The following is a 25,512-nucleotide window of genomic DNA, read 5'->3' on the forward strand; positions in this document are numbered from 1 at the left end:
CTGTCTCCTCCCTGTGTTGAATACTGGAGCAGGCTCGGGGGGGCTGAATAATCTACTACTGCTCCTATTTCGTATGTTTGAGATTCCAATGGGTTTTACAGAAAAAAGTATGCATGTACATATCCACCCTTAAAATTCATGGGTTATAAACCCAAATTTCATAAACACAAAGTGGTTATGAATGAAGTGAGCGCCCTGCAAGCTGTAGACTGTCTGGATTCTCCCCTTTTGTTGTTTGAGTTTCACCAGTAGGTGAAAGAACAGAGAATTAGTAATAACTTTTGCATTACTTAAGTGTGCCTTTTCTATCTTTTTGTACATGAACAAGGAGAAAGTATAGACCATTCAGACCCTTGAACCTGCTCTGCCTTTTAACGATCTTTAACCACATTTTTGCACAACCAAAGTTCAGTGCTTTAAGTAGGTGAATTGTGCTGTCGATCAATCATGAGGTCCTTGGTCCTGTGATTTTTATCTTGTCATTTCAAAATTAGAGCATTTTAAATGTATTCAATCATAGGTTTTCTAATTGTCAGTTGGGGTATGAAATAAATCAGCTTTTTCTTTCTTGCTGAAATATTCGTGTTTTCAAAAGTATTAAATACAAGTATCTTGATTTGTAGACAGACTTTATGGTTTGATGTATAATCTGTAATCCAATTTCTAGTTCCTGAATACTGGTGTTCAATTGCTTACTTCGAGATGGATGTGCAAGTTGGAGAAACATTCAAAGTGCCATCCAGCTGTCCTGTGGTTACTGTTGATGGATATGTGGATCCTTCTGGGGGTGACCGCTTTTGTCTTGGCCAACTTTCCAATGTTCATAGAACAGAAGCTATTGAAAGAGCCAGGTAAAATGAAATGTTCGGGGAAGCAATGGAAGAATGTCTTGAATGCAATTTATTGGACTTGAGTATTACATTTCAATAAAATATTGTGGTGTAATGCTGTTGAAACCTCGTGTCATAGTATAGAGTCATAGAGCAGAGAAACAGACCCTTCACTGCCCCTCCCCCTACCCTGTCCATGCCAACCTGGTTTCCTAAACTGAAATAGTCCCAGCTGCTTGCAAATGGCCCATATCCCTCTAAACCTTTCCTATCCATGTACCTGTCCAAATGTCTTGTAAATGTTGTAATTGTACTCACCTCTACCACTTCATCGGGCAGCTTCTTTATAAACTGTACCCTCTGTGCTAAGAAGTTGCCCCTCAGGTCCCTTTAAATCTTTCCCTTCTCACCTTAAACCTATATCCTCTAGTTTTGGACTCCCTACCTTGACTATTCATCTTAACTATGCTCCTCATAATTTTATAAACCTCTATAAGGTCACCCCTCAGCCTTCTAGGTCCATATCTAATATCTTTTAATTCAGAAAAATTTCAGCAACACTAAAGGAAATCTTGCTTGTTGTCCAGTATTATATATCTTCGATAAAAACCAAAAGAACTGCGGATGCTGTAAATCAGGAGCAAAAACAAAGTTGCTGGAAAAACTCAGCAGGTCTGGCAGCATCTGTGGAGGAGAAAACAGAGTTAACGTTTCGGGTTCGGTGACCGTTCCTCAGAACTGTTCTGAGGAAGGGTCACCGAACCCGAAATGTTAACTCTGTTTTCTCCTCCACAGATGTTGCCAGACCTGCTGAGCATTTCCAGCAACTTTGTTTTTGTTCATTATATATCTTAGTTCCTGCTACTTTTAGTGGGAAGGAAGAGTGAAACTTGCAATATTGAAATGTCTCTGAACACACATGCATTTGTAGTCTTATGAGAGGAATTCCTAGAAATTACTACTTTGATCACCACCTGTGCAACTGATCTGTGTTAATGAGGCCTCCGGATCTGGACTGACCGACTGCATGTAATTTTGACAGGTTTCTTTATTAAGCAGTAACATATTTGAGTAACTTCATGACCTTCGCCTTGTCATTTTCTTTTGCCTTTAGTTCTACAATGTCACCTGCCCCCAGTGCACTTCTTACTAAGACTTCTTATGGACATTTCCCCATCCATTACCTACTAATAATAGCCTCACCCTCGTATGCCCGTAGCACTTGAATTCCCTGTCTTAAACCCTTCCACTTTACTCTCAACAATATGGTCCTTAGGATCCATGTATTTGACTATTTTGCTCACACCAGCTAATACAGCAGATATGTGAAACATCTACTTATTCATTTGCATTACATAATTTCTGGGCACAAAACTTAAGTTGCGCAATTTTGTTTATTGTAAATGGGTGTATTAGACTTCAGTGCTCAATCAGATTATGTGCCCAAAAACAACGAAGATTCCTAGAATTTAATGAGGCTGACACCAGTTGCCTGATTGAAGCAGTGAAACTAATGTGTTTTAGCCAGATTGCATGTCCCAGTGGGATGTACAAAGCAAACCTGCTGGAAGTAGGATGTGCGTTCTCTGACTGTTGGCAGTACACTTGGTTTCTTCACTTCCAACCAGCATTGTTTTGACTATTTTTCTTAACTTGAGATTTCCCATTTGTGGTTGGTTCACAGCCAGTACATTTGTAATGTCATGGGAAACCAGTTCATTTTCAAGTCATTTAACAAACTATATCACAGTTGTAAAGTTTTCATTTTTTGACTGCATTATGTTTTTGATAAATAGGAAGATGTTTAAAGCTACACAGCAATGTAGAAAAGAATGGCTGTTCAACAGTGCTGGATTTCCATTGTTTTTAAAATTTGTGCAAATGATATGATTTTTGGCGTCTGAGAGGGGTAGTTGTAAATGAAATGTATGGAAGTTGGATGGGGATGTTCTGAAATCTTTCAAGACTGATCATATTTCAACGTGAGATTTTAATTCAATCTTTTCATTCTCTTTTTCTTTTGCTGTCAGGTTGCATATTGGAAAAGGTGTGCAGCTAGAGTGCAAAGGGGAAGGTGATGTCTGGGTACGGTGTTTGAGTGATCATGCTGTCTTTGTGCAGAGCTACTATTTGGATCGAGAAGCTGGACGTGCTCCCGGTGATGCAGTTCACAAGATTTATCCAAGTGCATACATTAAGGTTTGTTAAATCTTCTTTTGCATTCTTGTATGCTTGGATATATTTTAAAAATGCTTTTAAGTACTTAATACAGATACACTCTGCCTAAAATATTATTCACAGTTTTGTTCTTCCTTCTGTTTTTCTTGCCTGTGTAAAGACCACATCTTCTTATTTTTCTGCATTTTTGATTGTGGACTGAAATGGGGAAAGGACTATTCTGAAATCAAGGACTGTGCAGGAACTGCTGCACTTCTGAAAATAAGTTACTGGAACTCATTGAATGTTGTGTTTAAATTGCTGCTTTCCAGGCAATAGGGGATAAGATGCCACCTGGGTGTATACACATTGAGATCCAGCCAGCAACTGGTAGTTGGTTAATTTTTGCAATTATGAACAGTTGTGAATGCTATAGACCATCAGCCTGAGAACAACTCTCTGTTTTGTCCTTGGGCAGCTGAACAGCTATGTGTGAACGATACACTGGGAGAAGGCTTCGGACTGTTAGAAGAGCAGGTTCTGTGTCTCTATGTAAAAGAATCTGAAGAAAGCTACTCCCCCATTCTCTACCCCGACAACCCCACCTCTCTCCCCCCCACCCCCCCCCCCCCCCCCCCCCCCACCCCCCACACGCGCACACACACAAAACAGTTGCTGTAGGCAGCAACAAAGTGACTTTGTACTGAGTGTACCAGTTGTCATAAGCTTCCTGCAAAGAAATGAAAGAACCTGGAAAAAGGTGTTTGAAGAGAACAGTCTTGGGAAGCAAAAGGAACGTTTCATTGAACCCACTGGACTAGCGCTATTGAGCTGTATTTTCCGTCCTTTTTTCCTCTTTACCTGTAATACCAGTATTCTTATCTGTTTGTCTGTGCCTGTCTGTATGTGTGTGCAGGAGTTTAAAATAGCATTAGAGTTTTAACTAGTAAAGTTATATGTTGGTACTCCATAGTTATGTATCTGTGCTTAGAATTTACTTATTTGTAATGAATAGTTAAATACAAAAACCTGGTCAGCATTTTCTGTTAACCTGAGTCCATCAGGCAGGTAAATTATGGAACTTGAGTACTTTGAATCTTTAATTTTGTGATAACCCTGGGATTGGTAGACTTAGGAATCAGTGCATTTTCCCAAGTAGTTGGAATACCTACCTTCAACTTTGCCTTCCCTGTTCACGGATTAACTATGTCTATCACATTGACATCTCTGTTTTCTGCCTCCTGCAGTGAAGATCAAAGCAAATTGAAGGCAGATAATCTCAAGGATGTCAGGAACTTCATAACCTTCTAGACTTAACATTGGGTTCAACAATTTCAGACCATTATCTATTACCCCTTTTTGTTTCTTTTTCTTTGTAATTTTTTGATTTAGTTGCGTTTTTTCCTTCACTTCTGCGTGGAGCTGTTCGCTATTTTGTTGTTCACAGTTCTTCTGGGCACACTTTTTGTTTCTTTACTTGTTGCTTTGGCACTGTACCATCACTCTTTCTGTTCCCAGTCTCTCAACCTATCTCACATGTTACATTTTTTGTTCTTTTTCCCCTCCCTCCCTTCTTTCATTTGACTAAAATGTGTTACATTTTTAATTGTACTTAGTTCCAGTGAAAATTCATCAAACTGAAATGTTACCTCTGTTTGCCTCACCACAACTGCTGTATAAACTGCTGAATATCTCCAGCATTTTCTCATTTTATTTTGCATTTTGAGCACCTGCAATATTTTATGTTTGTTTTGTAGCTTAATTTTGCATACTTGTAAGAGATTAGATGGCTCTTTGCAAGGCGATGAGTTACGTCCCATCCATCCTGCCATACAAATGGCACTGGGAAGTAGCTGCTTAGTTTTCTTCTGTATAGCCTGCAGGGTTGTAATTCCCTTATTTCTTGCTGACCAGAACTGGATGAAGTGTCAAAAGAATAATTTGATCACAGCAGTAAATATATAATTGTCATTTTCTTGACATCACTTGCCTCTCTCCCAACCTTAGCTCACCTGCTGCTAAAGCTCTCTTCCATGCTATTGAAACCTGCAGATCTGGTTATCTCAATATTTGCTTTGCCTGGCCCCCAAATTCTCCATCCATAAACTTCATATCATCCAGAACTCTTTCTGGTACAATACTTTTCTTCCCCAATTTTTGTGTTTTACAAATGGCCTCTTGTGCATCCTGCCTTTTTTCCCTTACTACACAATTGATGCCTTCAATTAATTAAGCTTGCCCTCTGGTTTCCCTGCTCAAATCCCTTTGCTACATGATGTCCTCCTTCTCTAAACCTACTTTGTTCTTTGGTTGGTGGATTTTTTGAATGATCATACCTCCATGGAACCTTAGGGCAATTTTCCTATATTTTAGTTGCTATTGAGTTGGGAAATCAAATGTGAGCAAAACTTTTTAAAAAGAAATGTCACAATGCAAAGCAAACAGTGGTGGTTGGACATTGTGGTTTATGAGGTTAGCTTTAACTTAGCTTCAATTTGTAGATAGACTGAAAATGTATGCACTTTACGGATGAGCACCTTGATAATTGGAACAAATGTGATGAACAGTGACGGCAATAACAGTCTTCAGCGGAATATAGGCTAGAGAAGTGGGCAGACATGTGTCTGACGCAATTTAACATGCATATATATGTGAGATGAGTGTTTTAGTAGGGATAATGGGAAACTGAATTGTTATGCTGTGTTGTTAACTGAATCACGTCTGCTTTATATTTAATATTAAACGATTATGGATAAAAAGAACTTCACTTCAAGTTTGAGGAAGGAAGAGAATTTTTTAGCAGGTACATAGGAACAGGAGTAGGCCATTCAGCCCTTGAGCCTGTTCTTCATTTAGTGAGCTCATGTCTGATTTGTGGCTTAACTCCATGTACCTACCGTTTTCCAATATCCCTTAATACTTCTGATTAACAAAACTTTATTCATCTCAGAAATAAAATTAACAACTGATCCTGCATCCACTGCCATTTGCGGAAGAGAGTTCCAAACATTTACCACCCTTTGGGCAAAGTGCTTCCTAATATCTCTCCTGAAGAGTACAAAGGAAGCAAATCAATGGAGGCCCTGGTGGAATATAGAAATTGCAGGACAGATCTTAAGAAAGCAATTAAGAGAGCAAAGAGGGGACATGAGAAAACACTGAGGTAAAATTAGAGAGAATCCCGAGGTATTATACAAGTGTAAGGGAAAATGGATAACTGGGGAAAGAGCAGGGCCGTTTAGGGATCAAGGTGGGGAGCAGTCTGTGTGTGGAACTGGAGAACATTGGTAGACTATTAAGCAAGTAGTTCACGTCTGACTTTACTCAGGAGGAGGAGGAGGATGGAGGTACAGAATTCGGGAAGGGGGTGATGAGGTTCTTGAGTAGATTAACATGGGAGTGAGGAGGTATTGGAAGTTTTGGTGGGCTTGAAAATGTACAAACCACAGGTCTGGATGAGTTGCAATCCAAGCTGCTGTGGGAGGTGAGGAAGATAATTATAAGGTTCTAACCTAAATGTTTGGTTCCCTTGGCCATGGGTAGAGTCAGAGAACTGGACACAGCCATTGTGGTTCCATTTTTCAAAAAGGTGGTAGAGAAAACCAGGGAATTACAGACCAATGAGTCTCGGGTCAATGGTAGGAAAACTAAAAATTCTGAAGGAGGGAATTAATGTATACTCGAAGAGGCAGTGTTTGATCAGGGATATAGTCAGGATGGCTTTGTCGGAAGGAAGTCATACCTAACAAATTAGTTTGATTTTTTTATTGAAGTGGTGATCAGGTGTGTCAGTGAATGTAGTGCTGTAGTTTATATGGATTTTAGTAAAGCCTTTAATGAGTTCCCACATGGGAGACTGATGAAGAAGGTAAAAGCACATGAAATACAAAGTCATGTTAAAATTGGCTTCATGGTTGAAGAGTGCTTTTGTAACTGGAGGCCAGTGTCCAGTGGCATTCCACAGGGAACAGTGCTGTGTCTCTTATTGTTCATGATATATATAAACATTATAGATGTGAATGTGGGACGGTGGTGATAAGTAAGTTTGCAGATGAGACAAATTGGCCAGGTGGTTGACAGTGTGGAACAATGTCTTGGGTTGCAGAAGAATATAGATTGATTAGTCAGATGGGCAGATCAGGGGCAGATGGAATTTAACCCTGAAAAGTGTGACATAATGCCTTTTGGAAGAAATAACAAGACAAGGGAAGACTGAATGAATGGCAGGAGACAGAAGCTCAGAGGGATCTTGGGGTGCTTGTACACAGATCCTTGAAGACATAGTGTGGTTAAAAATACATTTGGAGCTCTCGCTTTTGTCAGTGGTGGCTAAGTTTATAACAGCAGGGATGTTATATTGGGGTTGCATAAAAAAACTTTGGTAGGCTTCAGCTGGAATACTCTGCAGTTCTGGTCATCATATTTTAGGAAGGAGATGACTGCACTTGAGGCCGTGCAAAGAAGATTCACCAGGATGTTGTCTGGGTCAGAGCATTTTAGCAATGAAGAGATAAGCTCGAGTTGTTTTCTTTAAAGCAGAGAAGACTGATTGGCAACCTGATACGGGATTATGAGGAGCATGGATGAGGTGGATAGAAGGTAGCTATTCCTCTCAGTTGAATGGTCAGTAATGAGGGGCAAGAGGTTGAGGGAATTTGAGGAAAATCATTTTCACCTAGAGGGTGATGAGAAGTTGGATTGTACTGCTTGGGAGGGTGGTTGAGGTGGGCATCTTCACTGCCTTTAAAAAATATGTGGGTGAGCACTTGAAAAATTGATAGCATTCAAGGCTATGGACCAAGTGCTGGAAAGTGGGATTAGTGTTGGTAGCTCAGTGCAGACTTGATGAGCCAAAGGGCCTCTAAGCTGTATGACTCTGACTTTTGTATACATAGCTGGAATGGTTTCTTTAAAAATGTTTCCTGAAACTTGCTAGATCCTGAAGCACTTTGAGAGGGGAGATATGGAGAGGATGCTTCCTCTTAGGGGAGAATCTAAAACGAGGATCATTGTTTAAAAATTAAAGGTTGCCTATTTGCAACACATTGGGCGAAATATTTCTCTGAGGATTATGAGTCTTTGAAATTCTCCTGCAAAGGTGGTAGAGGCAGTGTGCTTGAATAACTTTAAGGCAGGAGTAAATAGATTTTTGTTGAGCATGCTGTTGAAATGTCATTGGGGTAGGCGGGAATGTAGATTTAAGACTACCATCTGGCATGATCTTATTGAATGACAGAGTAGGCTTGAGGTCTAATGACCTACTCCTGCTTCTGGTTCATAACACAAGTGTAAAGAGGAAAGCCTGCTAAGAACAAGTTCTACATCAATTCAGGGTTCTTTTGAAAGAGCATCTCAATATTGTATTTCTTGAGCAAGCAGTGTCCTCAAAATGACAGACAACTGGCTCCCCTTCTTTATTCACTAACCTTCTGTCAATTGGTTAATTTGAAAAGAATCCCTTACCTTTCTCCCAGGCGCAAATGAACTTGTGTTTTAATAGGTGCTAAGTTAGATGTGGACTTTCTTGAATTAAACAGGAAATTAAGGAAATCAGTTTACATTGTTGAAGAGAAAAAAATATATGTCTCACTTTAAGAAAGGAGCAGGGTAATAGGACTATTTGAGTTGGTGGAGGCCATTGGACTGAATGGCCACCTTCAGTATTGAATTGCTGTACAAGCATAGACTGAGGAAAAAGGATGACAAATGGCAATAAATTACCTCCGAATGACAAAGAGGAAGAACCACTAGCCTGGTAGCTATCATCCAGCTTGTTTAAAAAAAATTCTTTTCCATCAACAGCTTTGCACAGCTGCTTGACTAGGTTTTAATAGTTTAACTTGGCACCAGCAACTTAACTGTAGATGTGGGCCAAATAATTGATATTGTACCCCTCACATCCAACCTTCAACTCCATTAGTGCATTAGTTAGTTTGCAGATTCGCTTTTAAATGTTTACTACCAGTCCTAGTTTTCTTCTAAAACTTGGACAACGCTATTCGTCCCTAATGTGCAATATCTGTTAATCTGTTAATCTGTATCAATTGGTAATCAACAATAGATCATAAAAAATCGTTTATGTATCAGTGGTTAGTGCCTAAAGAACTGACCAACCTGTTGTTACTTTGCACGTTCTGCTTGCTAAGCACCAGAATAGCGTTATGGATGAACACAGCTACAACTTTGCAGAGAAGAAGTGATACTGATGCACCTAACAGACTGCTACTGCTAGCTGTTGTCAATGTTACACTGAACCCAGTGCCTCAAGTTCTTGTGTATGACTGTTGACGGGTGTAAAGACTGTATCTTTTTACTTTTCTGTATTTTTGATTATGGAGACTGAAATTGGTAAGAACGTGGATGAAGAAAGTGAATATACTATAACCAAATTTTGTGGCTGACACACGCCTGTTGGCAAGTGCTGAGGATGACAGAGTTTGCAGCGGGATATAGACAGGCTACGCGAATGGGTAAAAGCATGGCACATGGAATATAATGTGAGATTGTGTACTTAATCAGCTTTTCTATTCTTCCTGTTATTATTTAAATGAGGAAAGACTGTAGAAACCCACAGCACAGTGAGATTTGCAGTTTTTGCACATAAATCACAAAAAAACTAGTATATAGCTTCAGCTATTTGGGAAGGCTAGTGTAATGTTGGATTTTATTTTGAAGGGAATGGAGTAAAAACTAGTGAGGCCTCGCTAAAACTATGTAAGACACTAGTCAGATCACAGCTGGAATACTGTGAACAATTTTGTGCCTCTTCTGTTAGGAAATGTATACTGCCATTGGAAGCACTCCAGAGAAGGTTCAGTAGACTGTTTCCCAGGTATGGAAAGACTGTCTTATGAGGTGAGGTTGTTTCAGTTGGGCATGGAATCATTGGAGTTTAGGAGAATGAGAGTTGACCTTTTTGAAACATACAAGTTTCTTAGGGCACTTAACAGGGTAGATGTGGAAAAATTGGTTCCACTTGTGGAAGATTCTAGGATGAGAGAGCATCATCTCACAGTAAGAGGTCATCCAATTAAAACAGATGTGAAGGAATTACTATTATCAGAGCAATGATTCTGTGGAATTTTTAACCTAGAAAGTTGTAGAGGCTTGGTCATTGAGAATAATCAAGGCTGAAAGAATTTTAATTAGCAACAGATTCAGGGATTATGAGGAGAAGGTAGGAAAGTGAGTTGAGGATTTTCAGATCAGCCATGGTCTCATTGAATGGCAGAGCAGGCTTGATAAGTTACTGACCAACTTCTGCTCCTATGTCTTATGGGGAAAGGACTGATTTAGAAACCAAGGATTGTATAGGGGATTGCATTTAAAAACAAGTTACCACAACGTATTGTAAGTGTTGTTTATGCTTGTTTGTTCAACTTGCAGCGTAAGATTGGTTACAGGTAAACTCGAATCGGGGGTATGAGAACAGTGGCTGGCAGCAAGTAATCCATTGATCTGTGAAATGGTGGCTAGTTGTCGATGACAAAGGCTTTCTTCCTACCAAAAACTCTGACTCCCAGACAATTGGACAGCTCATAAGTGGGAACCGCATTGCCTGGAAGTTTTCAGACCCCAAGAAGTGGAGTGGTTTCCTTTTGCTTTTAGTAAAAACACCTAACGGTGTACAAAAACCAGTTTGTTCTGTCACCACTTGCTTTAAGCTGGAGTTTTTAACCAACAAGCCAGAGACCTTTTATAGTTTGTGAATTAACCACTCCTGCAAAGAAGTGAAACCACCTGAAAGAAGCGAGAGGTTGATGAACAATAAGTCCTGACAAGCAAAAGGATCATCCTAGTGAACCTTGTGAACAGGGGCCATTTAACTGCCTTTCCGGGTTTGCCTTTCACCCATAACAACAATTTTTTTGTGTCTATCTATAATGTGTTTGTTGCAGAGTTCGTAAGGGGTTTGAGTTTTAACCCGTCGTTACGTTGACGGTTCATACTTATTTCCTTGTAGCTAGAATCTATTTATATGTAATAAATTTTGTCAAGTACAGAAATCTGTTCTGTGCTTTCTGTCAGCCTCAGTCTAAAAAGGCAGGCAAGTTGAGGAATTTTGTGTACTTCGGTAAGATCTTCAACTTTTGTGATGATCCTGGGATTAGCGGGGCCTTGATTTCTAGCACGCTACCCTAGCAAGGCATAACAATCGTGCAAAATTGCGATCTAACGGAAGATTCTTTGAAAATGATCTTTTAATATCGTATCCTGTAGTAAATGGATTTCTCATTTTTATTGTTTTGAAAAATGTGGCATTCTGCCACATAGCTGGTGTCACATCACCTGACATTTGGCACCGAAACATGACATTGTCAGTTTATTTGCAAGTCACCCGGCCTTCCCTCACACAAAAAAAAACACACTAACACTTTGTCCCAAGCCTCAGAACTGCTTAAGTTTAAAAACTAGATATACATTATAGAACTGAGCTATGGTACATGGTTTACTCACTTGGTTCCCCGTTTCGTAAATTCTGGGTGAACACCAAGAGTTTTTCCACCGGCTCAGGGGCATGAGGGGTGGTGTTGCTTTATTTTTCCAATTTGCAACTGTGCTGTTAGATTCATGAGCACATTTATAGAGGTCTTGGATGGTGTTTGACAGCAGGTACTGATAATTTGGATTTGTGAGCTTCTTCTCTAAATAAGTGTTGACCTGTTTAGAATCTGTTATTTTTGTTTATGTTTCAGGTGTTTGATTTGCGTCAGTGTCACCGTCAAATGCAACAACAAGCTGCAACTGCTCAGGCTGCAGCCGCTGCTCAAGCAGCAGCTGTTGCTGGAAATATCCCTGGACCGGGTTCAGTTGGAGGTATCGCTCCAGCTATTAGTAAGTTACCATGCCAGTAGCATTCACTATTTTGCATGATATGTAAAGTTGACAGTGTAAACACTCAACCATACTTGTCTCAAACATGCTTGGGAGCGAAGAATATTGTTCCAACATATAAACAAACAAACTCAGTTGCATGTCAATGTTTTACCTATCAAAGCCTATTCCTTTGATTCCCTAACTTTTATCATTCTGGACCCACATCCTCAGCATGACTGCTAGAGTTCAACTGCTTTAATCAATGTTTTGGGGAGGATCTATATGGATTTTTTTGTTCAGTTATCGTTTGACATGTGTTGCTTTAGCCCATGAAGTACTGCTATTTGGTCAGTACAAACATTGACATGCAACTGAGTTTGTTTGTTTATATGTTGGAACAATATTCTTCACTCCCAAGCATGTTTGAGACAAGTATGGTTGAGTGTTTACACTGTCAAGTGTTTTCTTTATCACTTAATGAAGTTCTTAGATGTTGCTTTGTATTTTAGTTTCGTTCTTCCACTCCTTGTTACTCAAGCATGGATGGCTTGCCATCACCAATCATTCTCAAATGGTTTATATCTCCTTGGTACCACCTTTTGCAATGCTGGATGATTCTAGTTTGCACATGAAATCTTGTGTCCTTTGCTGCTGAAAATCTCACCCTTGAGGGCTCAAAGCCCAAGGTTGTGGGGCCTTTTACTGATTCTCATTCTGACCCCTGTGTGTGTTTGTGATCTTTGCTCTTTGAATGTGATTTTTGTTTTATTTCCAGACACTCACTTTTTGGGTTTTTTTCTACCATACATATTCTACAATCTCTAGGCAAGCTGCCTAAGATTTGACATTTGACATTTAACAACCAGGCTTTATTTAAATATTAAACCAGACAGGTTGACACTGATCGAGGTGTTGCTCTGAGATGTGAACCAGTGAATTGCCATAACCCATTCTGTTGAGTTGAAACAGGCCCAGTGAATGTTTAGTGGGTAGGTGGTGGCCTAGTGATATTATTGCTAGATTATTAATCTAGAGACCTAGGTAGTGTTCTGGGGACCTGGGTTCAAATTCTGCCATAGCAGATTGTAGAATTTGAATTCAATCAGAATCTGGAATTAAGAGTTTAATGATGACTATGAAACCATTACTGATTGTCAGGAAAAACCCATCAGTTTCACTAGTATCCTTAGAAGGTAATCTGTCACCCTTGCCTGGTCTGGCCTGGATGTGACTCCAGATCCAACAGCAATTTGATTCTTAACTATTCTCTGAGCAATAAATGCTGGCCAAGCTGGTGACACCAACATCCCGTGAATCAATTTTTTTAAAAAAGGTACTTTGTCTGCAAATACTTCTGGTGTATTAATATATGTAACTTCCAATACATACCGTTATACTACACTGTGTGCCTGACTAACAATCCTGAATTGGTTGTCAGTGTAATTCCTCGCACACTTGGGGTTATGAAACATTTGCAGAAAAACGTCTAATGTTAGACACTAGCAAGTTTTGCATGTAAGCTTTGGTTGAGTACGGTTAGTACTTTGTTTGTTGGGAACAACCAAAGGAAAACATTAAAAACAATATGCAGTTGATGTTGGAGATATGAAACAAAAGCAAAGTTCTAGAGAAACTCAGCTTTCGTAGCATTTGTGGGGAAAGATTTAAAATTTCATGTCTAATATGACCAGAGTTCCGAGAAGAATCAAATTTATTTCTGTGCTGCAGTCCTCTGGTAATAAAAATCAATATACCATTTGCCTTTCTACTTATCTGCTGCACCTGCATTCTAACATGCAAAGACTTTATGAACCAGGCCACCCAGGTCCTTTGTACATCAGCACTTCCTAATGTCTCACCATTTAAGAAATGCACCACCTCTCTTCCTCCTACTGAGGTGGAAAACCTCACATTACATTCCATCTGCCATATTCTTACCCACTCAGCCTGCCAAAATTGTTTTTGAAACTTCTTTGCATCAACTTCCCAGCATTTAGTTCTGTGCCATCTCAAGCTTTGAAATATTGCATTTGCTTCCCGTATCCGAATTATCGATTAAGGTTATGAGTAGCTGGTTCATTTTACTCTACTCTGCTAGTAACCTGAAAAAAGAATGAACAGGTTTACCAGACAGGATTTCCCCTTCATATATCTGTGTTGACTTCAGCAAACAGATCATTATTTATTATCAGATCAGTTTTTGCTTCCATTATACTATTTTATAGTATACACTATAGTATAGTCTAGTGTTTTCCCCACAGTTGATGTCAGGATAATAGGCTTCATGATCTCTGTATTCTCCCTCCCTACTTCCCTAAGTAGTGGGGTTACATTGCCTCCTTGCAATTTGTAGGCACCCATACGAGCAGGTGTGTGCATGATGGGCTGAATGACCTCCTCCTGTGCTGTAACACTTATGTGATTCTGTGATTCATTCCAAAATCTAGAGAATTCTGAAGATGACCACCAGTGTATCCACTATCTCTACAACGACTTTGTTTGTCTTCCTCCACGGAGATACAGTAGATACAAAGCAATTATTTAACTTCTTTGCTATGTCCCTATTTCCTGTTATAAAATCTCCTGTTTCTGTTTGTCATAGACCGGCATTTGTCTTTGGTAATGTTCTTTTTATCTACCTATAGAGGCATTTGTAACTTAGGTAAAGTTATGTGGCGAAGCTGCCAGTGCAGATGAGCATGCGATGCATTTCCTCCCATAGTAAAAAAGAAGTTCAATTGACAAAGAAGGCTACAACTTAGATCAAATTTTCAGTCTGGATGAGACAGGTTTATACTGGAAATGAATACCATCAAGAATCTACATTTCTATGAATGAAGCACGTGCTCCAGATTTTAAGGTTGCCAATGATTGTATGACTGTGCTGCTGGTTGGGTCAATACTAGTGGAGGCTTAAAGCTTAAGCCTGTGGTGGTGTACCACTCTGCCAAACCACGAGCCTTAAAAGGTTACCTTAGGTTGACTCTAGGTGTTTACTTTAGGTCAAGCAAAAGAGGTTGGCCGACGGTGCAAAGTTTTTCTGACCTTATTGTTAATGTTCTGGAAGATGTTTTTAGGAAGTATTGGAAGAAAAAAAGTTTGGATTTCAAGATTTTCCTTATCCTAGATAATGTGCCAAGCCATCCTCCCTCCATTGGTGAACTTTCTGAAAACATCAAAGTGCTATTTCTACCCCCAAACACAACTTCTCTCCTTATTCCCCTTAGTGCCTGATTACAGCCAGTGAGGGAATAAGAACAGTGTTCTTCAATTTTGGAAGAGCTTTAACATCAAGAGTGCAATTGACATTATTGTGGAGGCCTGGGCTGACGTCAGTAAGGACTGCTTGCATGCAGTTTGGCCCTAACCCCACTTTTCTCATAGACCCCGTTATTTCTATAGTGTAATTTTCTATAATGCAGTGTTGTGCAGGATCACAACTATCGTGTTATAGCAGAACCCCTGTAGATTTGAAGCAGTTATTTAACTTCTTTGCTATTTCCCTATTTCCCATTATAAAATCTCCTGTTTCTGTCTGTCATAGATCCACATTTGTCTTTGGTAATGTACTTTTTACATATCTGTAGAGGCATTTATAGTTCATTTTTATGTTTTGTGTTAGTTTACAATCATTTTCTGTCTGTCAGTTTCTTGGTCCTCTTTTACTGAATTGTAAAATGCACCCAATTCTCAGGCTTACTACTTTTTTCATAGGAACTTCACAAGCCTTCTCCTTTGATCTAATACACAGTCTTTAACTTTGTTAGATATTTTATCTTTCATGCTGAGCCCCAGGCTAAGAGTGGGGGGGAGCGGTAGCAGCAAGGGTTCGGGAGGGGTGGTTGAAGGTGGGCGGGATGGAGTGGAGTAGTCAAGGGATATGTTCAGAGAGAGAAATCAAAAGTGCGAGGCAGCAGAGAAGGGAAGTGGCAAGTGAGGGAAGGGAGCAGTCTGATGAAAGATTGAGTATGCATAGTTACATCACGATTCCATATGCATGTAGAGGGTTGGCAATGCAGAGTGACAGCAACAGCGTGGGTTCAATTCCAGCACTAGTTGTCATGAAACACTTTTTTTTTTCATAACCTCTCGACTGCGGTGTGGTGATCCCCTTGGTTAAACCATCAGTTATTTCTTTCTATGGCAAATTTTTTAATGCACATGTACACTAAATCGAAATAGAGGCAGCTGTATTTGACGACTTCCCTGATTTACAAACCATATTAAAATACAAATGAGATCTTGCTGGCAGAATAAATTTTAAATGGGTGATGCCTTCCTTTCTTGCTCACAAAGCATCAGGTTGTAACCTTGCACTGTGGCCCATTACAAAGTAGTATCCTGGAGTCCGTTAAACCTCTGATCAGTGATTGAGAATCAGATGGGTTTTTATACGACAATTAGCAATCAACATGGGCACCGTTATTCCTGATTTTTAATCATGTCCCCAGATTGTTAACCTGGTGTTCTGGATTGCTAGACAACAAGGTGCAGAGCTGGATGAACACAGCAGGCCAAGCAGCATCATAGGAGCAGAAAGGCTGACGTTTCAGGCCTAGACCCTTCATCAGAAATGGGGGAGGGGAAGGGGGTTCTGAAATAAATAGGGAGAGAGGAGGAGGCGGATAGAACATGGATAGAGGAGAGGATAGGTGGAGAGGAAACACAGGTCGAGGAGGCGGGGATGGAGCCAGTAAAGGTGATCTGGTTCCGTAGGTGATGTGGCTGTAGTACCTGGTTTGCTTCAGGACATGGTCGAGCAGTTTCAAGGCCGAAGAGATTACGAGAGAGTTGCAGTGGGAGAGAGATCCCCTGAGGTTTGTCCGGAGGGAGGAGGGTAACTTCTTCAGGGTAAGCATCCTTAGAAGAGGCTTCACAGTGGGGTTAAAACTGAATCAGAGATAGTAGGAACTGCAGATGCTGGAGAATCAGAGACAAGGAGGTTCTGGATTGCTAGCCCAGTGACATTACCATTATGTCACCACCTCCCCTACATCAAAGTAGCTTCTCCTACCTAACTACACAGTTGTGAACTTTTATCTAGCCGATTTGTTTCTGATGTTTTATGCTCTCATATAGCTGTTACTTTCATTGCTCCTTCGTTCAATCTTAAAATAATCCTTCATTAAAGGTTTATCAGTCAAGATATTTGATTTCTGAGTGTTCTCAGTCACTCTAATGGTATTCATACGATAAAGATCTTTGTCATCTCCTGTCAGTTGGGTGGTTCCCATATTCTTCCTCCGATGTTAGCATTCTTCTGAAGAGGTCTGGAGTACAAGAGCAGAGATGCTGAATCTGTATAAGGCTCTGGTCAGACCGCATTTGGAAGATTGTGGGAGTTTTGAAGAGGAAAGATGTGCTGGCATTGGAGGGGGTGAGAGGAGGTTTACAAGAATGACCCTGGCAATGTAGGGCTTGACATATGAGGAGTGGTTGAGGACTCTGGGTCTGTACTTGGACTTTAGAAGAGTGAGGGGAGAATCTCATTGAAATTTACAGAATATTGAGACGCCTAGATAGAACAGAAGTGGAGGAAATATTTCTACAAGTAGGACAGACTAGGATCTGAGGGCACAGCCTCGGAGTAAAGAGACGACCCTTTAGAACTGAGATGAGGAATTTCTTTAGCCAGAGGGTGGTGAATCTTTGGAAGTCATTGCTGCAGAAGGTTGAGGAGGCTGAGTCACTGAGCATATTTAAGACAGATATAGAAGGTTCCTTGATTAGTAAAGGGATTGAGTTACAGGGACAAGGCAGGAGAATGGGGTTGAGAAACGTATCAGCCACGGTTGATTGGCAGAGCAGTCTCAGTGGGCCGAATGACTTAATTCTGCTTCTAAATCTTATGGTCTCATGGTCTTATTTTAATGCCTTCCTGTGATATTACCATGTTTCTTTCCAGGTCTCCTTTCATGGAGTAAAGAGGATTATACCTCTTTCTCTGTGCTAAGTACTCCTCTGTTGATTAATAGTCTGTGTGTGTCATCTCCATGTCCCCTTCTAGGTATATCCTAATTTCAAAGTGTGCCTTTCTGGCTTTTACAGTTAGTTACAGTGGTGTATTTTAAATCTTTAAATAGTTTTATTATTTGTGTATCCTACCTAATTAGTCGTACAGCATAAAAACAGACCCTTTGGCTCTCAACGTCTATGACAAACACCAAACTACACTAATCCCATTTACCTGTACTTGGTCTGTAGCCTACTAAACGCTGGCATTTTAAGTGCTCATCCAGATGCTTAAATATTGCCTCCACCATCCTCTCAGGCAGCATGTTCCCCATTTCTACCACTCTCGAGGTGAAAACAATTTTCCTCATTCCTTCTAAACCAATTGCTCCTCACCTTAAACATCTGCCCTCTGGTCTTAGGTGCATCTGCCATAGGGAAAGATTCTCATGATCTACCCTGTTTCTGCCTCTCAATTTTTTATACCTCAGTAGATTGCCCTGTCAGCCTCCTCTGCTCTGGAGAAGACAAACCCAGCCTATCCAGTCTCTCCTCATAACTGAGACTTTTCATCCCACGCAATATCCTGGTGAATCTCCTGCATACCGTCTCCCATACAGTCACATCCTTCTGATAGCATGGTGACCAGAACTGTACACGGTATTCCACCTGTGATCTAATCAATGTTTTATGAAGTTGTAATAAGACTTCCTTGCTCCCATACTCTACACCCTGGCTAATGAAGACAAGCATATCACCACCCTGTCTACCTATGCTGACACCCTCAGGGATCTATATATTTGTACACCAAGGTCACTTTGTTCCTCAGAACTCCCTAGGGACCTACCATTCATTGTGTATGTCCTTCCCTTATTAGAGCTCCCAAAATGCATCATCTCACATTCATTGGGATTAAATTCCATCTGCCATTGCTTTGCCCAATTTACTAGCTGATCAGTATCAGTCTGTAGCCTGGGACCATCCTTGTCACTGTCAACAACGCCATCTATTTTCATGTCTTCTGCCAACGTAGATTTATATTCAAATCGTTAAGGTACATAACAAACAGCAAGGGTACTGGCACCGATCCCTGTGGTACACCACTGGTCACAGGGTTCCAACCACAAAAGCAGCCTTCCACCGTCACCTTTTGCCTCCTATAGGCAAGCCAATCTTGGATCCAATTTGCCAACTTGTCTTGGATCCTATAGGCTCTTGTGTTTTGGACCAGCCTTCCATGTGGAACCTTGTCAAAGGCCTTACTGAAGTCCATGTAAATCACATCAACTGCATACCCTCATCAATATGTTTAGTCACCTTTTCAAAAATCTCAAGTAAATTAGGCAGATAGCATCTTCCTCTAAAACAAAAAAATTCATGCTGACTATTCTTGATAGCCCCGTGTGTTGATCAATTGCGTATATCAGACCCCTTTCCAATAAAACCCCCAACACTGATATCAGATCAAACTGATCTATAATTACTTGGCCTATCCTTTCTCCCCTTTTGAACAAAGTGTCACCTGACACTTCACCTGTGGCCAGCACAGTTTTAAATATCCCTACCAGGGTCCTAGCAATCTCCTCCGTTGCCTCCCACAACCTGGATACACCTCATCAGGCTGTAGGGATTTATGTGTCTTTATGCCTACTAAAACATCTAATACCTCGTCCTTATTAATCTTAACGTGCTGTCAAACCTCACCATCCCAACTTGAAGTCTGCAGCTACAATACCTTTCTCCTTTGAATACAGATGAGAAATATTCATTTAAGACCTCAACCGTGTCCTCTGGCCGTATGCACAGATGACCCCTTTGTCTCATATTAAATCACAGCTATATTTCTAACCAACTATTTTCTTGTTCCTTAACTTATCTATATCCCTTTATACTTGTGCTCTTTTCACAACTTGTGTACCTTTGTGTTATCAGCAAATTTGACAACTATACTTTCATCTGTGCCATTTTCATAAATTGTAAACAGTTCAAGTTCCAGCACCAATCCTGTAGGACATCACTTGTTACATCTTGGCAATCTGAAAAAGAGCCATTTATGTCTACTAACCAGCTGATCTGTTTTCCATGCCAACATGCTTCCTGCAACACTAAGTTTTCATTTGCTGCAATGGCCTTTGATGTTGCACTTTATCAACCAAGTACAGTAGAACTCCCTTTATCCACATTACATGTTATAGAGTTATACAACACGGAAACAGACCCTTCGGTCCAACTCATCTGAGGCCAGCAGAATTAAACTAATCTAGTCCCATTTGCCAGCATTTGGCCCATATCCCCCTCAACGTTTCCCATTCACACACCCTTCCAGATACCTTTTAAATGTTGTATTTGCAACCACTTTCACCACCAACTCTGGCAGCTCGTTCCATAGACGCACCACCCTCTGCATGAAAATGTTGCCCTCCGGTCCCTATTAAATCTTTTCCCTCTCACCTTAAACCTATGCCCTTTGTTGCCTCAAAGAACTCCATAGATTGGTTAAACATATTTCCCCTTCATAAATCCAAATTAATTCTGCCTGATTACCTTGAACTTATCCATGTATCCTGCTATAATTTCTTTAATAATGCCTTGTAACATTTTTTTCTATGACGCATGTTAAGGTAACTGCCTGTAGTTTCCTGGTTATTGTCCCCCTCACTTTTTCATACAAATTATGTTCACTGAAAGCCAATCTCATAGGCCTGTCCCTGAATCAAGGGCATTTTGGAAAATTAAAACCAATGCATTAACTATCTCACTAACCACTTCTTTCAAGACCCTAGGACGTCAGGGACAAGATACTTATTAAATTGCAGCTCCAAAATTTACTTTTCCAATCGACTTTGTTTTTGGTTTCCTCATTCCTTTCCATTTCCCAATTTATAGCTGTTTCTGGGGTGTTACTTCTATCCTCAATAGTGGAGAACGGTAAAAAATACCTCTTCAGTTCATTTGCTGCCATCTTATTTTCCATATCAATTCTCTCGACTCACTTTTGATAGGATCGGCATCACTTTAGCTCTTCTATTTTCAAATGCTTATAGAAACTCCTGTTCTCTGTTTTTATATTTCTAGGTCGCTTTTTAGTCAGTCTAATTGATTTTTTCAGCCAGAAATCACTTCAGCCAGAGAGAAAAGGTCTTTAAAAATAGAGGTACTGTTAGTTTAGCAGTCTCCAAAACAGTTAAAGCAGAAGGGGAGAAGTCCTGCATTGCTGAAAAGAAAAAGCCAGAAGCCAAAGTCTTTTGAGGTGTCAAAGGGGAAGGTATCAGCTAGGAAGGCGTATTAAATAATAAGTGAGCTGAATGGCCTACTTTTCTAACCCTTTATGGTTTGCAGCGTAATTAAGGATCTTAGTTAGAGACATTAACTAAAGAAAATTGTGCGACGTGAATGTTGAAACCTTATTGAAAAAGAAACTGATCACAGCCATGCCAGCTGAACTGGAAGCTGTCGTGTGGATATGGATGACCCTTCACTCATGTTTAAGTTTCTGTAAAGATTTCCAACTAGTTCTTGGATAATGTTTTCTGTGTGTAATAAACTTTGTTCTTTTCTCAAATGTACATTGGCAGCCTGTCGTGAATATTTTCAGTGTCTGAAAACTGTGGTAAACAAGAGGTTTTACTCTGGGATCTGACTAGTGTTATATTACCATCAGTTGGGTTCAGAACAGAAGGAAAAATTAAGAGGATATTTCAGAGGTTTTCAAACTTTATGGTTCTGGATGGAGCAAAAGTGGAGAAACTGTTTATTTTGGGTAGGGTGTGTGTTGCAGGGGAACTATAGGAAAGAGGTAGGACTAGCTAGGAATGTTACTCTTCTGGCAGCAACATGATTAGCTAAATGACCTCCTTTACTGCTGTAACCATTCTGATTTTGGACACAAAACATGTTTTCTTTTCATGTGTTGCCCAACATGATTTCATTCAAGTTCTGTGTTTTTATTTCCAAGAATCTTAATCCTAATGAATTAAATTTTGTGAAGCCTTTAGTTAAAGCAGTTGCATTAATCTTTGTTTCATTTTCAGGTTTGTCTGCTGCAGCGGGAATCGGAGTCGATGACCTGCGCCGGCTTTGTATTCTCAGGATGAGTTTTGTTAAAGGCTGGGGACCTGACTACCCAAGGCAGAGCATCAAAGAAACCCCATGTTGGATTGAAATTCACCTACATCGTGCCCTTCAGCTGCTGGATGAAGTACTTCACACCATGCCGATTGCAGAACCACAGCCTCTGGACTGAGTTGTTCTGCAACAACCATTGTCTTATTTTGGTGGGGTGGGGAGAAGACTAGAATTCAACCTTGTTAATAAAGTGATGTATTTTACCGTTGTTCAGCATATTCTTTGAGAACATAAACTTTTTGGTCGATATGGGAGGAAAAAAAAGCAAACAGCAAAACTACTGTTTATTTTCTCTTGACAAAAAAAAAACTCAGTATTCAAGCTTGTGTCTTTGTTCATCACTTTGATACTCCACAGTATGATTCACAGCCTGTATTACATAATCGAGACTGTAGTAGTTACCAATAATGGTTATTCTACATTCAAATGCTGTGAAATTGCTTAATTTGGTGCTGCGCAGAGCTATTTAGGTGATTAGCTTAGCCACCTTTCTCCAAGCCCAAAACTGAACTGAAGGGCTGGGTTAAAATGTGGGCAGTGTGAGGGTATCATTGTTTTAAGTTCTGATCAAGTTGCTCGTAATGCATTGAAAACCTTAATAACTAATACCTCCATGCCAGAAAAAGCAGAACTAAGTGGGGGAACATACTTGTTTTGATTTAGAAAAAAAACTGTATTCTGGTTTACATTTTTGAAATTTCCAGAGCAGTCAAACACAGGTTGTAAAATAGATGGATGGCAACCTCATTTTGAAAAATGTACATGCATTACAGCTATGTGGCCTCTCTTTAGCCACACTTTACAGATCCAGGCTTTCTTTATTTGAAAGAACACCTGTATTTGCACTTTATTCAAAAAAAGACTTTCTTTTTATAGTGCACCCTTAAGATAGAGCTCCTCTACAGAGGGGCGTTTGTATTGTACAGTTTGTTCATCACCTTCAATAATGTACTTCGCTTCTTTATTTTTCTTTAAATTTCTTTTTTTGCATGTGGGTCTAGCCATTGTTTACTAACATCGGCTGCTTTGGCCAAAGTTTTCAAATTACGCACAGCTTATGACCAGAGATGGGAGGTTTAAGAAATGCTTGTTTCTGATCTGGAAGAAAAATTTAAAAAGCCGTATATTTTTTTACAGAATTCCAGATCTTATTCATAACACTAAAAGCGTGGAACATTTTCTTATGCTATTCTGGTGCATCTGATGCTGAAACATCTGCTCGTTTCTCTTGGTGTCATTTCTTCCACCCCTCCACACACACACACACACCCCCCCCCAAAAAAAAAAATTTGTGTATACTATGTTAGGGATGATAAAAGGTTTTTTTTGTCATGATATTTCCTGTGAGGAATGCATTTTTTTTGGCATTAGATGACTACATTTTGTTAAGATCAACACCAGTGTTTTGTAGCCAGATCAAATTTTATCTTTACCCTATGTGTTTTTAACACATTCTTAAACTGTAGAAATGGTAGGTTGAGTTTTTTAAAAGACCATCTGCATTGTACTACTTGGTTTATTTAATATATTGAGTACCAAAATGCTTCTTGTATGTCATTATCTGAAATTACTTTCACTATTATTACCATCAGTGTTGCAGAATGCAAATATCTGAGCACATGGAGCCCAAATTAGAATGGTTAAAAATTTGTGGTTGTGCCGTTAAATCTTTTCACAGTACAGGTGGACATTATACAATGGTTTCATATGCTTACCATTATTTGCTGAGATCCGAGTTGGACAAGAGGGAAGATGCACCAAGATTGTGTGCCTGTGAACATTTCAGGTTAATGAAATTCTAGAGACAACTTCTGAGTATTCATTTAGGAGTACTATTGTATTTGCTGCTGTTCAACATATCTGCTGATTGGTTTCTGTGAAATGTATTAATGTCCCAATTCTTGTTGAAACCAAATGTAAATCAAATTGCATCTTTTATGAAACACGTGTTCGTAATTTTTACAGGAGTTAAAAATGCAGATCAGGAGCTACCAATTTTGATTTTTTTTAAATCTGAATAACAAAACCAATTACTATGCCTTTGAAATGCTTGTCTGCCAGATGGAAGGTCTGTAGTGTTGGAACTTTAGGAATCTAGGAATGTAGTGAATCATAACACCAGTACAGATTTTCTTTCTTGCTTGCTCCTCTTCATCTAAGTTGAATCTGGATTAACTTCTGCTTTCTGGTTACTAGCTATTGCTGCAAGTGACATACTATTGTAAAGTTTTTAAGGTGGTTTGCTAAGGTGGCGGGGAGAGGCAGGGAAATTGCTGATAAACTTTTTTTTAGCTCTCCCTTTTGATGTATGTGTGTGCACATTTTGCAAATCTTTATACTATATGCTTCGGCACCATTTGTAGAGACTACTAGGAATGAAGTATTATTAGGATAGTTAAAAACAAAAAGTATATAATAAAAATCTGAAATGCCTATCTAGGAATAGTAAAGACAGCCCTTTTTCTTACAGTAGAGTTGCATTGGATATGCTATTTATTAAAACTAATGTGCAAGAGATCATGCATTGACTTTGCAGGGGTTAGGATAAAATAATGTTGAGGTTAAAATAATTGAGTGCCTGTCTCATGCTACTAAGAAATAGTTTAATTCTTTGAATTGGGGAAAAAAAATACTGATTTGTAAAAATTGTATTATGCATTGTGGATGTTTTGAGAGTTATAAATGTCTTACTCAATCTACATTTAAATTCAAGGATATGTTTTTACTTTAAAAGTTAAAAGCATCCAACTTGAAAATCTGATTTAAAAACAAACTTCCAGTTTGACACATGACACATCTCAGTTTTTACTTCAATCCTGTCAGATTTTTGAGACCTTGTTTCATATTGTCTGAACAAAATAACAAAGTAGGCTTGGAAAACTGACCTTTTAAATTTAAACAATGGAAAAAATATAGCATCTGCAATATAATCCTTTGGAAATGAAAGATTGAATTGTGCAGGAGAGCTATGAGTGACAGCACTTCACTTAAGATCAAAGGGAAAAGATGTGAAAATAGTTACTACATGTAGATGTGAAAAATTTCATCTGTATTAATCAATTAAATGCTATCCAAACAAAGACCAACTAATTGTTTAAATTTATGCTATTGAAGTAGCAAGATGTTAACATGAGACACATTGTGAGTCCGGCAATCTGACATGTTTTTAGCCCCTGTTGGATTGATGATGGGAATGGCATTGACTCTGTGTGACAGCAATGGAAATCTGTTTGGAGTAGAACACTTTTGACAAAATGTCACCAGTTCTGAATGGAGCAAGTAATGTATGCATTTTATCTTTTAAGCAACTAGTATAAATAAAATGTTCGCAAAGTATACTATTTCCTCCTTTATTTTATAGCCTAGCATAGTTCTCTTTTAAAAAGTGTTGTAGTATCTGAAGTCAATAATTCTGTTTAAGTTGAAACATTATAAATCTTTCACGTGAAAAGGCCTGATGCAATTATGTTGTTCAGGTGTAGACTGCAATAAATGCTTTGCAGCTGCATTTTAACTCTTGATTTACTTGATTTGTTTTGGCTGCATTAATAGAGCAAAGTTGCAAGTATTCCCTAATGCTGCTTCATTTTTTATTAGTTTAAATGTACACAAAATACATAAGCAGTTTAAA

General features: G+C 39.4%; 1 protein-coding gene across 1 annotated transcript; it reads left to right on the forward strand.

The window, feature by feature from the left end:
- The first annotated feature begins 637 nt into the window (after window positions 1-637).
- On the forward strand, window positions 638-25,217 carry LOC109922540 (mothers against decapentaplegic homolog 4). Its single transcript, XM_048604041.1, has 4 exons — window positions 638-851; window positions 2,861-3,029; window positions 11,684-11,822; window positions 21,788-25,217. The coding sequence occupies exons 1-4, from the start codon at window positions 703-705 to the stop codon at window positions 21,997-21,999; spliced, it is 669 nt and encodes a 222-aa protein (XP_048459998.1). The 5' UTR covers window positions 638-702; the 3' UTR covers window positions 22,000-25,217.
- The last annotated feature ends 295 nt before the right edge of the window (window positions 25,218-25,512 follow it).

This window comes from Rhincodon typus, chromosome 1, assembly GCF_021869965.1.
Source record: "Rhincodon typus isolate 14 chromosome 1, sRhiTyp1.1, whole genome shotgun sequence".
NCBI lineage: Eukaryota > Metazoa > Chordata > Chondrichthyes > Orectolobiformes > Rhincodontidae > Rhincodon > Rhincodon typus.

What these genes read in the sequence shown, in the direction of transcription:
- LOC109922540 (XM_048604041.1), top strand. Translation starts at nt 703, where the DNA reads ATGGATGTGCAAGTTGGAGAAACATTCAAAGTGCCATCCAGCTGTCCT. An exon ending in ATCCAAGTGCATACATTAAG is followed by an intron (nt 3,030 to 11,683) that starts GTTTGTTAAATC and finishes TTTATGTTTCAG; the next exon opens with GTGTTTGATTTGCGTCAGTG. An exon ending in AGGTATCGCTCCAGCTATTA is followed by an intron (nt 11,823 to 21,787) that starts GTAAGTTACCAT and finishes TTTCATTTTCAG; the next exon opens with GTTTGTCTGCTGCAGCGGGA.